The 12,623-nt window shown below is 40.9% G+C and overlaps 1 protein-coding gene across 3 annotated transcripts in view; it reads right to left on the bottom strand.

The window, feature by feature from the left end:
* MTA1 (metastasis associated 1) overlaps positions 1-12,623 on the bottom strand; it is a 102,928-nt gene that overhangs the window by 30,379 nt on the left and 59,926 nt on the right. For all 3 annotated transcript variants that reach the window (XM_066623529.1, XM_066623530.1, XM_066623531.1), the window contains exons 14-17: positions 12,410-12,599; positions 11,836-11,925; positions 8,398-8,550; positions 7,053-7,088 (exon numbers count right to left, since the gene is read on the bottom strand). In XM_066623529.1, coding sequence (XP_066479626.1) covers positions 7,053-7,088; positions 8,398-8,550; positions 11,836-11,925; positions 12,410-12,599 — 469 coding nt within the window. The remainder of the gene's footprint in view (positions 1-7,052; positions 7,089-8,397; positions 8,551-11,835; positions 11,926-12,409; positions 12,600-12,623) is intronic.

The raw sequence follows: 12,623 nt of genomic DNA, 5'->3' as shown, positions 1-12,623 counted from the left end.
ATCAGGCCATAGGCCCATCTAGTCCAGCTTCCTGTATCTCACAGTGGCCCAACAAATGCCCCAGGGAGCACACCAGATAACAAGAGACCTCATCCTGGTGCCCTCCCTTGCATCTGGCATTCTGACATAACCCATTTCTAAAATCAGGAGGTTGTGCATACACATCATGGCTTGTACCCCATAATGGATTTTTCCTCCAGAAACTTGTCCAATCCCCTTTTAAAGGCGTCTAGGGTAGACGCCTGCACCACATCCTGTGGCAAGGAGTTCCACAGACCGACCACACGCTGAGTAAAGAAATATTTTCTTTTGTCTGTCCTAACCCGCCCAACACTCAATTTTAGTGGATGTCCCCTGGTTCTGGTATTATGTGAGAGTGTAAAGAGCATCTCCCTATCCACTCTGTCCATTCCCTGCATAATTTTGTATGTCTCAATCACGTCCCCCCTCAAGCGTCTCTTTTCTAGGCTGAAGAGGCCCAAACGCCGTAGCCTTTCCTCATAAGGAAGGTGCCCCAGCCCCGTAATCATCTTGGTCGCTCTCTTTCGCACCTTTTCCATTTCCACTATGTCTTTTTTGAGATGTGGCGACCAGAACTAGACACAATACTCCAGGTGTGGCCTTACCATAGATTTGTACAACGGCATTATAATACTAGCCGTTTTGTTCTCAATACCCTTCCTAATGATCCCAAGCATAGAATTGGCCTTCTTCACTGCCGCCGCACATTGGGTCGACACTTTCATCGATCTGTCCACCACCACACCAAGATCTCTCTCCTGATCTGTCACAGACAGCTCAGAACCCACCTGTCTATACTGTCTGAACGTATAGACCAGCCTGGTAAGAATACTGCAGGGACACAAATACCAGCTCATTCTAGCTGCCAAAGTTCTCCCCTATCAATCTTCCAACATTTTTAATGCCTTCTAACTTTTCCATTGTCAGTGAGATTCTGTCCGAAAATAGTACAACGAATACAATTAAAAAAATTCACCCCGCTTTTCCAACAATGTCATTTAATTTCATGGTGACTGACAGAATGCATTGTTCAGACTCAAGGGCTGGATTTCATTGCCCCATAAGTTCATTGCAGGAGGCTGCCTGAATAGGCAACCTCCTATTCCAAATGAAAATGAACTGGGATCAAAATCTGAATCACTATCTCACCTGACACTCCTAGAACAGAACCTGAACAGAAAGCCTTAGTTGAAATTGAACTGCAGCAAAATCCCTTGCACACAACGGAATACCAGTTCAAAACAAGGACTCAATCAAAAAACTTCACATGGTTATTCAATCACTGGCCTCAACCACAATTAACCATAAGCATGTCTAGGGAGATTTTACATTCTGGCCTTCACTACAAAACCATTCAGATGATCCTTGCTGCTTGCAGGGGAAGAAGGAATGAGATTTGGTCTTGGACACAACACCAAATGCTCACATGTTCAGTTCAGTAAGTAAAAGAAGCTACTGTGTGCACACAACTACATGAAAGTAGGAACTTCCATGTGTTCTGGAAACCTGATCACACTGTGGCCCCTTTCATGTGTTCATATGAATGAGCAACAATCAGAGGACAGAGTCCCTCCCACTCACTGCTCCATAAGTTCACTGCAGGAGGTTGTCTGAATAGGGCTTATATTTCTGTATGCTTCTAGGAACCAGCAAGCAGGTGCTTTAAAGGTTAAGGCAGCAGTCCACTGCAAAGGATTCTAAAGGGAAACAACATGGTAGCATAACCTTAACTGACTGCTACTGGCCGAAGAGAAGCCAAATAGTCACTGCCTCCAAGTTGATCCATCTCTACGAAGAACAATCCCTGTTTCATGAAGTAGTGTCACAGAATGGTGACTTCTTTGTTTGAAAAACGCAGTCTTTTGAGTTTTCCTACATCCAACAGAGTCATATCCAGCTTCAGGCACTTTGCTACCCTTCAGTTCCATAATACAAATTCTGCCTAAACATAGGAAACAAATCATTCTGACACCAAAATCAGTTGTGAAAGTTCAGTTATCACTAAACTTTTCCCCAAAATATTTATAGTATTAGAAGGGGGCTTCTGCATTTGGTAATGGGTTGGGGAAGGGTTGCTACAAAGATTTCTAAGAATTTTCAATTGTTAGAGTGATCATTGACTGCACAGAATCACCAATGAGACCAATATTGAAAGTATTGCCTTCCCTCCAAAATGCACTTCATTTGCCCTAAGTGAAACCAGCACATAGCTGACCCCAACTGGTTATGTAACATTATATTGTCAGCGTGATTCCTGAATACCTGAAGAGGAGTCAAGCAAAACAAAACAATTTTAAAACAGAAGATTGGGAAGGGAAACAGTGGCTACAGTTACAGAGATAAAATAGAACAGAGTGGAGGAGGGATATTTATCACCCCCAAAATTGCAACTTTCAAGGCAAAATATAAAATGGAAGTCCACATGAGAAAAACCAATTGCAAAACTAAATATTTTGACATTATTAAGAAAGGTTCACAGATGCCTGTTCATCACTGCAGTCTACAAAGTACCTACGGCTGCAACATCCCCTGACCCTAAATGAAATTAAAGTGATGTGTATAAGATATCACAGATCATTCACCAGTGACAGAATATGCATATTATCCAAAAGCAACTCAAAGACCATGTACATACATGCAATATAAATGCAAGTGTGAACCAATCCTTAAAGAGTGTCTGCACTCCAGCACGGTTGAAGCCATAGAACACTGAGCCAGTAATTCCAAGGTATGGGTGATTACAGATCCTTAAAATAGGAAGGTTTTCTATTCTCTGAAAACTCACATCATTTAAAACAAATTGAGGCATTGTGGTGGGGAGACTATTCAAGATCCTCAGGCTGCTCAAACTCATCACATGAAGTTTAGAAAAAGCGAGCAAGCAGATTATGCAGCAAGCACAATCAGCTCCAAACCTGAGCAGCGCAACACTTCAGTGCCATTGTGCTGTAGTGTCACAGTGCTCCATTTTCAGTCTGGTTGCACATTCAGCCCAAAACTTTCAGGGAATGGGAAGGAACATATCCCTAAACAGTAACTTCTCAACACCAGCTCATGATACTAAATAAATGCGGGGCCTGCACCCGCAGATCCCATAACAATTATCAGTTTCAATTATCTGCAAATGCAGAAGCCCCCTGCCCCCTCTGGAGGCTCTTTTGAGCCCTGCAGAGGTCACGTGCATCCACCCATGGTGTCTGCAGGGCTCAAAATTGCTGTTTAGGTCAAAAAAAGTTTCTTCTGGTTTTTTGGCAAAACTGTGGCATTTTTATGCCTTTAAAAAACATTATGAGGGCTGGGGAAGCTGCTGAGGGGTTCCCCAGATACGTAATCTGCAGATATGGGGGCACACCTGTACATGCTTAAGGGATCTCCCCTTTTGCAGCCTAAAGGGTTCTGCAGATTACTTTAGACTGGAAGGGGAAAAGAATGACTTTTTCCCCTTTCCTACTCACCCAGGCCAAACTGTTGCGTAGGTTTCCTGTTTCAAGATGACCTAATTAATCTCATACTTCAAATGACCTATGAAGACATGAAGAGGCCGAGCTCTTAAAAGTATAACCTCTAACAGAAGAGCTCTACTGGACAATTCTGCACTGACACAATGGTGGTGAAGAAGTATACTTTCTTCACGGCCATCACCACTGCAGAATAGAGTGTAACATGAGTTCTAACCCATGCTCTGTCAGACTTGCCATAATTCATCAATGGTTGATTCAGCCATCACCCCAACTGTTATTACCCTAAGCTCCTCAGAAAACCATCGACCCCAAGTTCCACTGAGAAAGTGTACTTAGGAGCAATCTTATAAACTGTCCAGACCATTGCCCCCATTTAAGAGATCAACCAGGGTTTGATATGTCTACCAGCCATGGCAACAGGACATTTCCCCAGAGCTGTTAAGAATCCATTTGGATCCATCAATCTCTGGCGAAGGACAGTTCAAAAAGAACCCCCCCCCCCATTTTGTTGGGGTTAAGTGGTCCGACAAATCTAAATTCTATCACATAATGATCTTCTTATGACTAGGAAGTCATAGTGCCTTCCTCCACTTCAAATCACTGTCGTCCTGTTCAGTCAAAAATACCAGATCAAGTGTGGGTCATGCAAGCTGCATGGGGCCAGATATGATTTGAGTCAGGCCCAAGGTTGTCACGGAGGTAATGGAGTCCTGAGCTGTTACATATAGAGGGCCTTGGTGGGCATGTAGAAATCCCCAACACAATTAGGTTTAGGGGAAGCAAACACCATCTTTAAAATCATTCCTGTCTCAGCAAGGGAAACCATTAGGCAAAAGGACGTACTAGTCTTAGTCCTGGTCACCCACCACCAGGTACACAAATTCAAAACTAAATGACTGCTGGACAGGCTATCATGATAGTCCACTGCAACACCATGTCTCCACTCTCTGGCTTGCTGCTGCACTTAAAAACCTGGTAGGCAAGCAGATGTTGAACTCCCACCCCTTCTTCACCTGACCAGGTTTTGGTTATACATGCCAGACTGGCTTGCTCATGTAGGATTAAACCTGGTGTGCATCAAGTCTCGTTGTTAACTGACCTGGCTTTAAGGAACAGCAGCCTGAGATCAAGAGAGCCATTGCTATGCCAACTAGGACCAAAGACTGAAGAAGAGCTAGTAGAGGGGAAAGCATACAATTGTCTAACCTCTCTTCCCTGTAATGGCCTGCCCTGCCCTCATCCAACTGACATTAACCCTCCCACCCCCCCCCCCCCCGCAGTCACCTCTGGTAACTCCCTAAAATATACCTGAAGAAATGCCCATACAAAATACACCACAAACCACAATACCCAAATCTTATTAATTGCCTAGTAAAGCTCAAGTGAGGACTATACTAAGGAAAATATCAACTGTTCCCAAACCCCCCCCCCCCCCGAAGAGCACCCCAGTCCTGCAGTTACCATCCTCTTACTCAGAACAAGACAAAGTCTCTACCAAAAACAAAGAACAATAGTCTCAAAAGGAACCCAAGCCTGCTGAACTAGTATAAGCTTGTAATCACCCAAAACTAGCCTGTGAGAAAAGGTTCTACATTGACAAGTTGGGATTCTGGAGCAAAACGCTTGTCACACATATACTGAACTTTAAAGCACTAAGTGCACCTTCCCAAACACCTGGATAATGCTTACCCATTCCTGAGCACCACAAGATCAAAATTCTCTAACCATAACTGTTAGATTCCATAACTGTTCTGCGCAATAATGGATTCTATCTAAACTGTTCTCTTTCATGTTTATAACTAATTTTGGGAAGCCAAAATTAGGCAGAAACCTTTCACTGCTGTAACATTTGCAATGCTTCTGATTAATTTATGGATACTACCCATCTGTTCTGGCTAGAAATCAGTAGTGAGAAGGTTTCTGTCTTCCTCCCCTTTTTTGAAAATATTCTCATGGCTCTCATTTATTCAGTACATGTAACAGAAAGTCCATTAAAGCCCTACACAGCTTCGAACCAGAAAACCTGAAGGACTTCAGGCTCTAGTACAATCTTATTCATCCAACCAAGGTTAGTTGGGGAGACCCTTCTATGTGTCCTACTACCACCTGAGTTGCAGTAGAAAGAAACAAACAAACGTAACGGTTTTTTTCTGTTATTCAACTCTCTGCTGCAAGAGATCTATTCCGCCTCCTCTTCACTGGTGATCTGATTCCAGCTGAAGACTGACAGGTTTTTAGCCTGACTGCTGCTGATTTATTTTGCCTGGCTTTCTTTAGAGGTGTGCGTGCATTTTATTAATCTGCTTCTCTTCTGTAGGCTTTTTTGTTCTAACATTTTAAACTATTTTTAATCATTTAATGTTTTCTGCCTTAAGCAATTCATATGAAGTGGGAAAGTGGGATTACATTATTTTTGTAAACAAATATGCCAGTGAAAAGGACTGCATGGAAAATGAAGAAATACCTGATACTTTAAAATGCAAGAACAACCCTAGTTAAAGGCCTAGTATCTTGTTTCCCACAGTGGCCATACGTGATACAATCCCTCATTTTTCTCCTTGTCTAGTCTCCTTTTGTGGTCCATGTTTGGACCTGGGTTGTGCTAGAAGCCAACTGTAACAAAGTTCAGGCATATATGAGGTCATGATTATTACTGTATCCCACAGTGAGTGAGGATAGCTGTCACTGGTAGAGCTTAGCCTTCCCTGGTCATATGTACATTTATCTGACTTCCTGAGTAGGTTGCAGCTTAAGCTGTGGGCTGCCTTCTGTACACAATTACTAGTCATATCGTAAAACTGGAGCACTGTAATACACAGGATTGAACTCAGATTTCAAAGGAGACAAAAAGCATGCCTGACTGAGAGAGGTGACCAAAACCTTTATTTTGAAATATATTTCCCAGCTTTCTGCCCAAACCAGCCACCCAGGATAGCATTATACCCATGTAAGTTATCTATTGACTTTTGGACATAATTCAATTGCTGTTCCTCACTTATTAAGCCTTAAATAATTCTCGCCTTGTATATGCCTCTTAAATAATGTTATTTTCCCCTAAATCTACCACAGTTTCTAAAAGATAAGACAGCATATGTACTGTATTTGACTTCAGAATATGCATACCACAGCCTCTATAAGGACATGAAAGGAGAGGGGGTTATTGCTGGCGGCTCTACAGTTATGGAAGTCTGGATACTTGTCAAAACCTCCTTTGGATACTTGTCAAAACCTACCTTGAAAGTGTATGCTTAATATTTTTAACATGTAGCACTATTAGTTCTGAATGAAACCAATCCAATTATAAACACAAAATCGCCACAATACTTCTGGAACATGGCATGGAAAAGGAATGGAATTAAATTTACTGTATTGCATGTGAAAGGGTGGGGAATTATGAATGAAGACTATGTATATGGACGCTATATGGATGTATATGGATACAAAGGACATTTACAGACAACACAACATGAATAGTCATAAGTGCAAGCAAGCAAACTTGAGAAACTAGCAGATGAAACTAGAAATGTTATATGTCCTAAGCACAAGCTGGAGACAGCTCCAAGATCTTACCCTTGCTAGGCATCAAGAGGCGCTTCTTCACATTGCCTGACAGAACACAACGAACAAAAAAAAATGACTATATCAACAATCAGAACCATAGCATTACTTTACAAGCATAACCTACAAACAAAAAGATGCCATGTGTTACTTGGTACAGGTGTTTGCTTCTTTTCTATACAGATGTTAATTTAATCCAAAATTAGCAGACAGGAAATTCCGGGTGAATACTGATTTATTAATAGCGTAGCACACTAAGAGCTATGGCAGTAGCTATGGCAGGGCTGCAAAAAAGACTTTCAAAATTCCTAGCTTCACATTTTTAGGAACCTGAGAAGATTTTCAGAAGGAAAAAAATGTCAGTAGATCATTACACAATTTTTGTCTAGCTATCTTTCAAACAACCCTCCCTCAAGTCCCCAACCCTCTCTCTGACACACACTTAATAAAGTGTTCCTTATGTTATGTTCCTTACCATACTGCCCCCTGCTGTAAAGATGCAATATAACATTACTTTCAGGGCAAAAGAAATTAAGAACATTTATCACCATAATTAGATCAAAGTGTGCCGTGTGCTCTCTTCCAACACTGCACTTTCTGCCAAGGTTCTTGCCTGCCAAGTTAGCTAAATGACGTTAACAAAAACTGGTTTCCTATGTCAGAAACTCTGAACATTTAAAGACAGATGAAACAGTATTTGCTCTAACACAGTGCTTCTCAAACTGTGGGTCAAGAACCACTAGGTGGGTCGAGAGTCCATTTCAGGTGGGTCCCCATTCATTTCAATATTCTGTTTCTAATATAGTAGACTTGATGCTACCATGGTACATGACTGCATCTGGGGAAAAGTTACAGAGCTGTACTTTTCACAGGCTACTATGTCTATGCTTTTAACAATGATAGTCACTCCTGGGTAAAGCTGGGTAGGATTCCAGCCAAAGATCATTAAAAATTTTCCTGCATGAAGATGTCACTTCTGGTCATGTCATCACTTCTGGTGGGTCCTGACAGATTCTCATTCTAAAAAGTGGGTCCTGACGCTAAAAGTTTGAGAACCACTGCTCAAACACAATTACTAGATAATCAAAAAGGGGAAAAACTGGTAATATTTAGCAGCATCATTTACATTATTTCACTGAAAGGCAGCAAAATAATATAAATACTGCTGCCAGATACTACTTGAGGGTTTTTTCCCCTTTTTAATTATGAACACATTTCTCAGGCAGAAAGCTTATGAAGCCATTCTGACAAGCACAATGATAAGTATTCTTATTAGCAGTGAGATAAAACAAAAGCTTTATCTACTCAAGAATTACCTTGCATGAAGGACAATATATTTGCATCAGAAAATATTTACCATCCATTCCATTGTGCTGTTCATAGCTTCTTTTTCCCAAGATGGTTGGAGATCCATTGTTAATCACTGGAGTGAACTTAGCACAAGGCATGCTGCTGAGGGAGCCAGACAAACTCTTAGTGGGATCAGGTTTCAGAGGACAGGGATGAGACTCTGCATGGAGAGAAAAAGCATAATAGGGCCAAACTACACATGAAAGAGGCTGACACGTTTGTTTAAATCTGTCTGCCTGAATAAAGTGGGAAAGGAAGTGCCTAAACAGCATCTAAAGCACTGGTTCCCAACCTGTGGTCCGGGGACCACAGATGGTTTGGGAGACCCTGAGAAGTGGTCCGCGAGATCTCAGAAAAAAAGATCACCTGTGTGATCACTTCAAGCATCTCACTGAGTGAGTACTCCCCCACAGACCACCAGAGAAGGTGAAGAACAGACTGTCTGTAGCCATCAGTGAAGTGTCAGCTGCGGTTGTGGGTAGTTCATTCTCTGCCATCTGTGGTAGTCTATGGGGGGACACCCACTGCAGAGAACAGACCACCTGCAACCACAGCTGGCAACAAAAGCAGCAACCCAGAAATCTTCTCTATAAATAATAAATCTAATAAATTTATAATAAATATTCTCTAATTATTACAAATTTAATTGTATTTTTTGTGTACTGGGAGGTTGTGTGGTCCATGATAATTCCAATTTCTGCCTCAGTGGTCCACGAACTCCTAAAGATTGGGAACCACTGAAAACCTTCATAATCCCTGTAACAAACATTGCCCTTGGGGTAGGGAAGGACCAGGGGAGACACCAACCCAGCCAGGACTCAACCCCCCTCCACCACCCTCAAGAGCAATGCTTATTTATTTTTTGCTTACTCCAAGCCAGGTCCCAATATCATACATGCCCTGGTCAATTACTGCACCAAATGTTTTACATAAAAGATTTTTATTAAACTTAAGGGAGTTCAATTGCTCCATAAAAACATTTCCATATGCAACACAATAGCTTTAAAAACAAGAAAGATCTTAAAGAGGCTAAAACTATACTTACAAATCTCAGTATTGCTTCCACTATCAAGCTGTAAGCTTCCTTCCCCCTGCACTCTCCTTTCCAGGCACCCAACCCCAGGTTTTATTCCTTAGTTGTTAATACCCTACACCTGACCCAGCCCATCTTAAAGGGGAAGGGACTTGCCCCACCCCGTGACAATCCCCACATTTCTTCTAGCTGATCTGGAACTAGAGGTCAGTTGAAGGGAAAGGTACTTGGGGGCACAGGTGGATGGTGTGGGTGCATCCAGTTAGTACTAAAAATTAGGCCTATGTGTGACCGCAGCAGAGTCAAGTTTAAACAAATGCCACTGTCACAAGAAGTTCTCAAACTTAATTAATGATAGGTCTGACCAGTCACAGCTTAGAGTCAGGATAGGAAATAATTTGTATCTGTATCTCCAACTGTATTCCTCAAAGTATACAATTAAAAAAAAAGAGCAAGATTGTCTTTAATGGTAAGGTGACAGAGAGAGAGAGAGAGAGAGAGATACACCGACCTGATTCCTCTATTCTGGAAAGTTAGACTTTGTGGTGAACAGCATGTTATTACTGTTATTTATATGCTTTCTGTTTAATACTAAAATTTGGAGGACACCACATTCTTCTCAAACAAGAACAACAGAATGAACCTATTTTGCTTGCCTTGGACATGTTAGTTATAAAGAGTGTACATCTAATGAGAAATATAACCTGCCAATTTTCAATTTACTCTGGAAGGGTAAGAGGTGTAAGCATACACCAGATTGCTCAAGCGAGCAGCTAGAAATACCTATTTGTGCATAAGAAGGACCAAAAAATAATAATATACAGAAAGCTAGTTAACTAAAGAAAAAAGTTGGTTGCTATCCTGGGCTCACCCACAGACCCAAACAAACAAACAAAAAGGATAGGAATAAATGTATTCGGAACGTATTTAATAGATATGTAAGAAAAAGTTACTTGACCAGGATACTTATGAGGGGTGTGCTCTTCCAGCATCTGAATTTTTGAGGTCCTATGTAGCCTCTTTTCATCTAGTACAGTGTTTCCCAAACTGTGGGTTAGGACCCACAGGTTGGGTTGTGAGATGATTTTTGGTGGATCATGAAAAGTTTTTAAAACATAAAAAAAAAAAAACAACTTTGCAAGTACCCTTGCCTGGTCTGCAGAAGAAAATCAATAGCTAGAATGTTAACACTTGTGGTAGGAGGTAATCTTCATACTCCCAAATTAAATTGTTCACATTTTCTAATTTTCTCTAGTAATTGACATGCCATTGATCACATGTGAACCCACTTTCAGCCTTATGCCTTGCCTGGAAGTCCTCAACTGCATGTCTTGCTCTCCAATTAAGCCTCCTGGGTACCCTGGAATGACTGTAAAGGTTAGGACAACAGTCCTTGAACTCCATTGTGAGGGAGAGTCTAGCAAATGTCTACCCACATATAGTTTAAGTAAAGTCTCTAGCAGCTTCACTCCCCAAATATTAATAGGACATAAGACCCCCATCATTGATCATTAATGTTAATAAATAATATTTTTTTCTTTCTAGATCTCTTTTATGGTCTAGTGAGTCACGATAGATTGTTGTTTTAAAAAGTGGGTAACAGTGCTAAAAAGTTTGGGGATCCACTTTTTAAAACAGTAATGTATTGTGTTGATAGCACTAACCTAGAACAGTGTTTTTTAAGGTTTGTCCTCTGCCATACCACTTCACATGGTCTACCTATTTGAAGTACCATCGGAAGTAACTGGTGATGACATCATTGACAGTTACTTCTGGGTTGGGAGGCCAGATGCAATGCAACAAACACAAGTAAGAGGCTCAGGATGGATGGGAGAGCTTTTTGAGCATGGAAAAGCATGCTTTGGAGCTCCAAGTTGAGCTTCCTACCACTGTTTGCTGCATCACATTCCTGGTCTCTCTGCCAGGTGGCAGGTATCTAGTGGTTCTGAGAGTACCACCAGACACCACCTCAGGTACCACTGGGAATACCTGTACCACTGGTTGAAAGACTGATCTAAGACATGTCTATAGTTTTCTATTTACATCATCATACCCTTCAATACTGAACTGGGGTGGTCTTGAGCATATGAAACTGGAAATAAAGCAGGGCCATCCCAAATTCTTCCTTTTATTTCATCCACTCCCAGAGAAGAAAAAAAAAGTACAGCATTCAGAAACAATGCTGTAATAAGGAACAAAACTGGTTGTCAAATAGTGAAGCAGGTATAGTCAGTGCGGATAGCAATACATACTTTTCATACTTTCATACTTTCATTCTTCCCTGCCTGTCAAACTACTACTAACAAAATTAATATGACTAATATTCCAGACTACATTACAGACAAAGCACCAAAATATGCAAATTACAATTATTTAATAATAGATCAGATAATTACTCAGTAGTTTACTTACCTAGATATCGAAGAACTGCTTCTAAAGGTTTTCTAACAACTTGCTTTTGTAACAACAGATTTTCTGAAGCTTCTGGTAAACGAGCTGCGCCTGAAAACAATATTAGAACAGAAAATGCTTCATTTACATATTGACAAATAGCATATGTGGAAAAAAGTATAAGTTTTTCCTAAAGATTGTTTCAAGTTAGATTAAATCTCCATAATAGAATATAATATTTAATATTTTCTTTTATATTTGACATTAATCAGAATATATTCAAGATAGTCAACCTTAGAATTGTTTACTTCAGGGGTGCTCAAACTTTCAACTTTAGGGATGCTGGACATTTAACAAGTGTATAGAAGAGAGAATTTCAGCAGGTGCAGCTTATCATCTGTGGGATGACAAGCTGCACCTGCTGAAATTCTCTCTTCTATACACTTGTTAAAGGTCCAGCATCCCTAAAGTTGAAAGTTTGAGCACCCCTGGTTTACTTCAATGGTATAGTTGAGTTCTTTGATCAAATTCCTAAAAATAAAAAATTACTTAGAGATAAATTAGCACTGTGCAATTAGGCTGGAAAAAGACTCACATTCTGCTTTGATCGCTGCACTGTTGATAGGTATTTGAGGGTGTCGTGCTGCATACCAAGGACGCAAGATGTCCCTACATAATCGCCTGGCAAGCCGGGTCAACTTTGTTGTGTGTAGATAAAAAGCCTGCCGCGTTTTCATGGCAAACTTGGGACTTCCACTGCTTCGTAATGGTGCACCATGAGGACTCTGGAAAAAGGCAGTTTTGAAATG

Source organism: Tiliqua scincoides, chromosome 4 (genome assembly GCF_035046505.1).
Source record: "Tiliqua scincoides isolate rTilSci1 chromosome 4, rTilSci1.hap2, whole genome shotgun sequence".
NCBI lineage: Eukaryota > Metazoa > Chordata > Lepidosauria > Squamata > Scincidae > Tiliqua > Tiliqua scincoides.
Note: the sequence above shows the minus strand (reverse complement) of the source record. Positions and strands in the feature narration are given on the sequence as shown.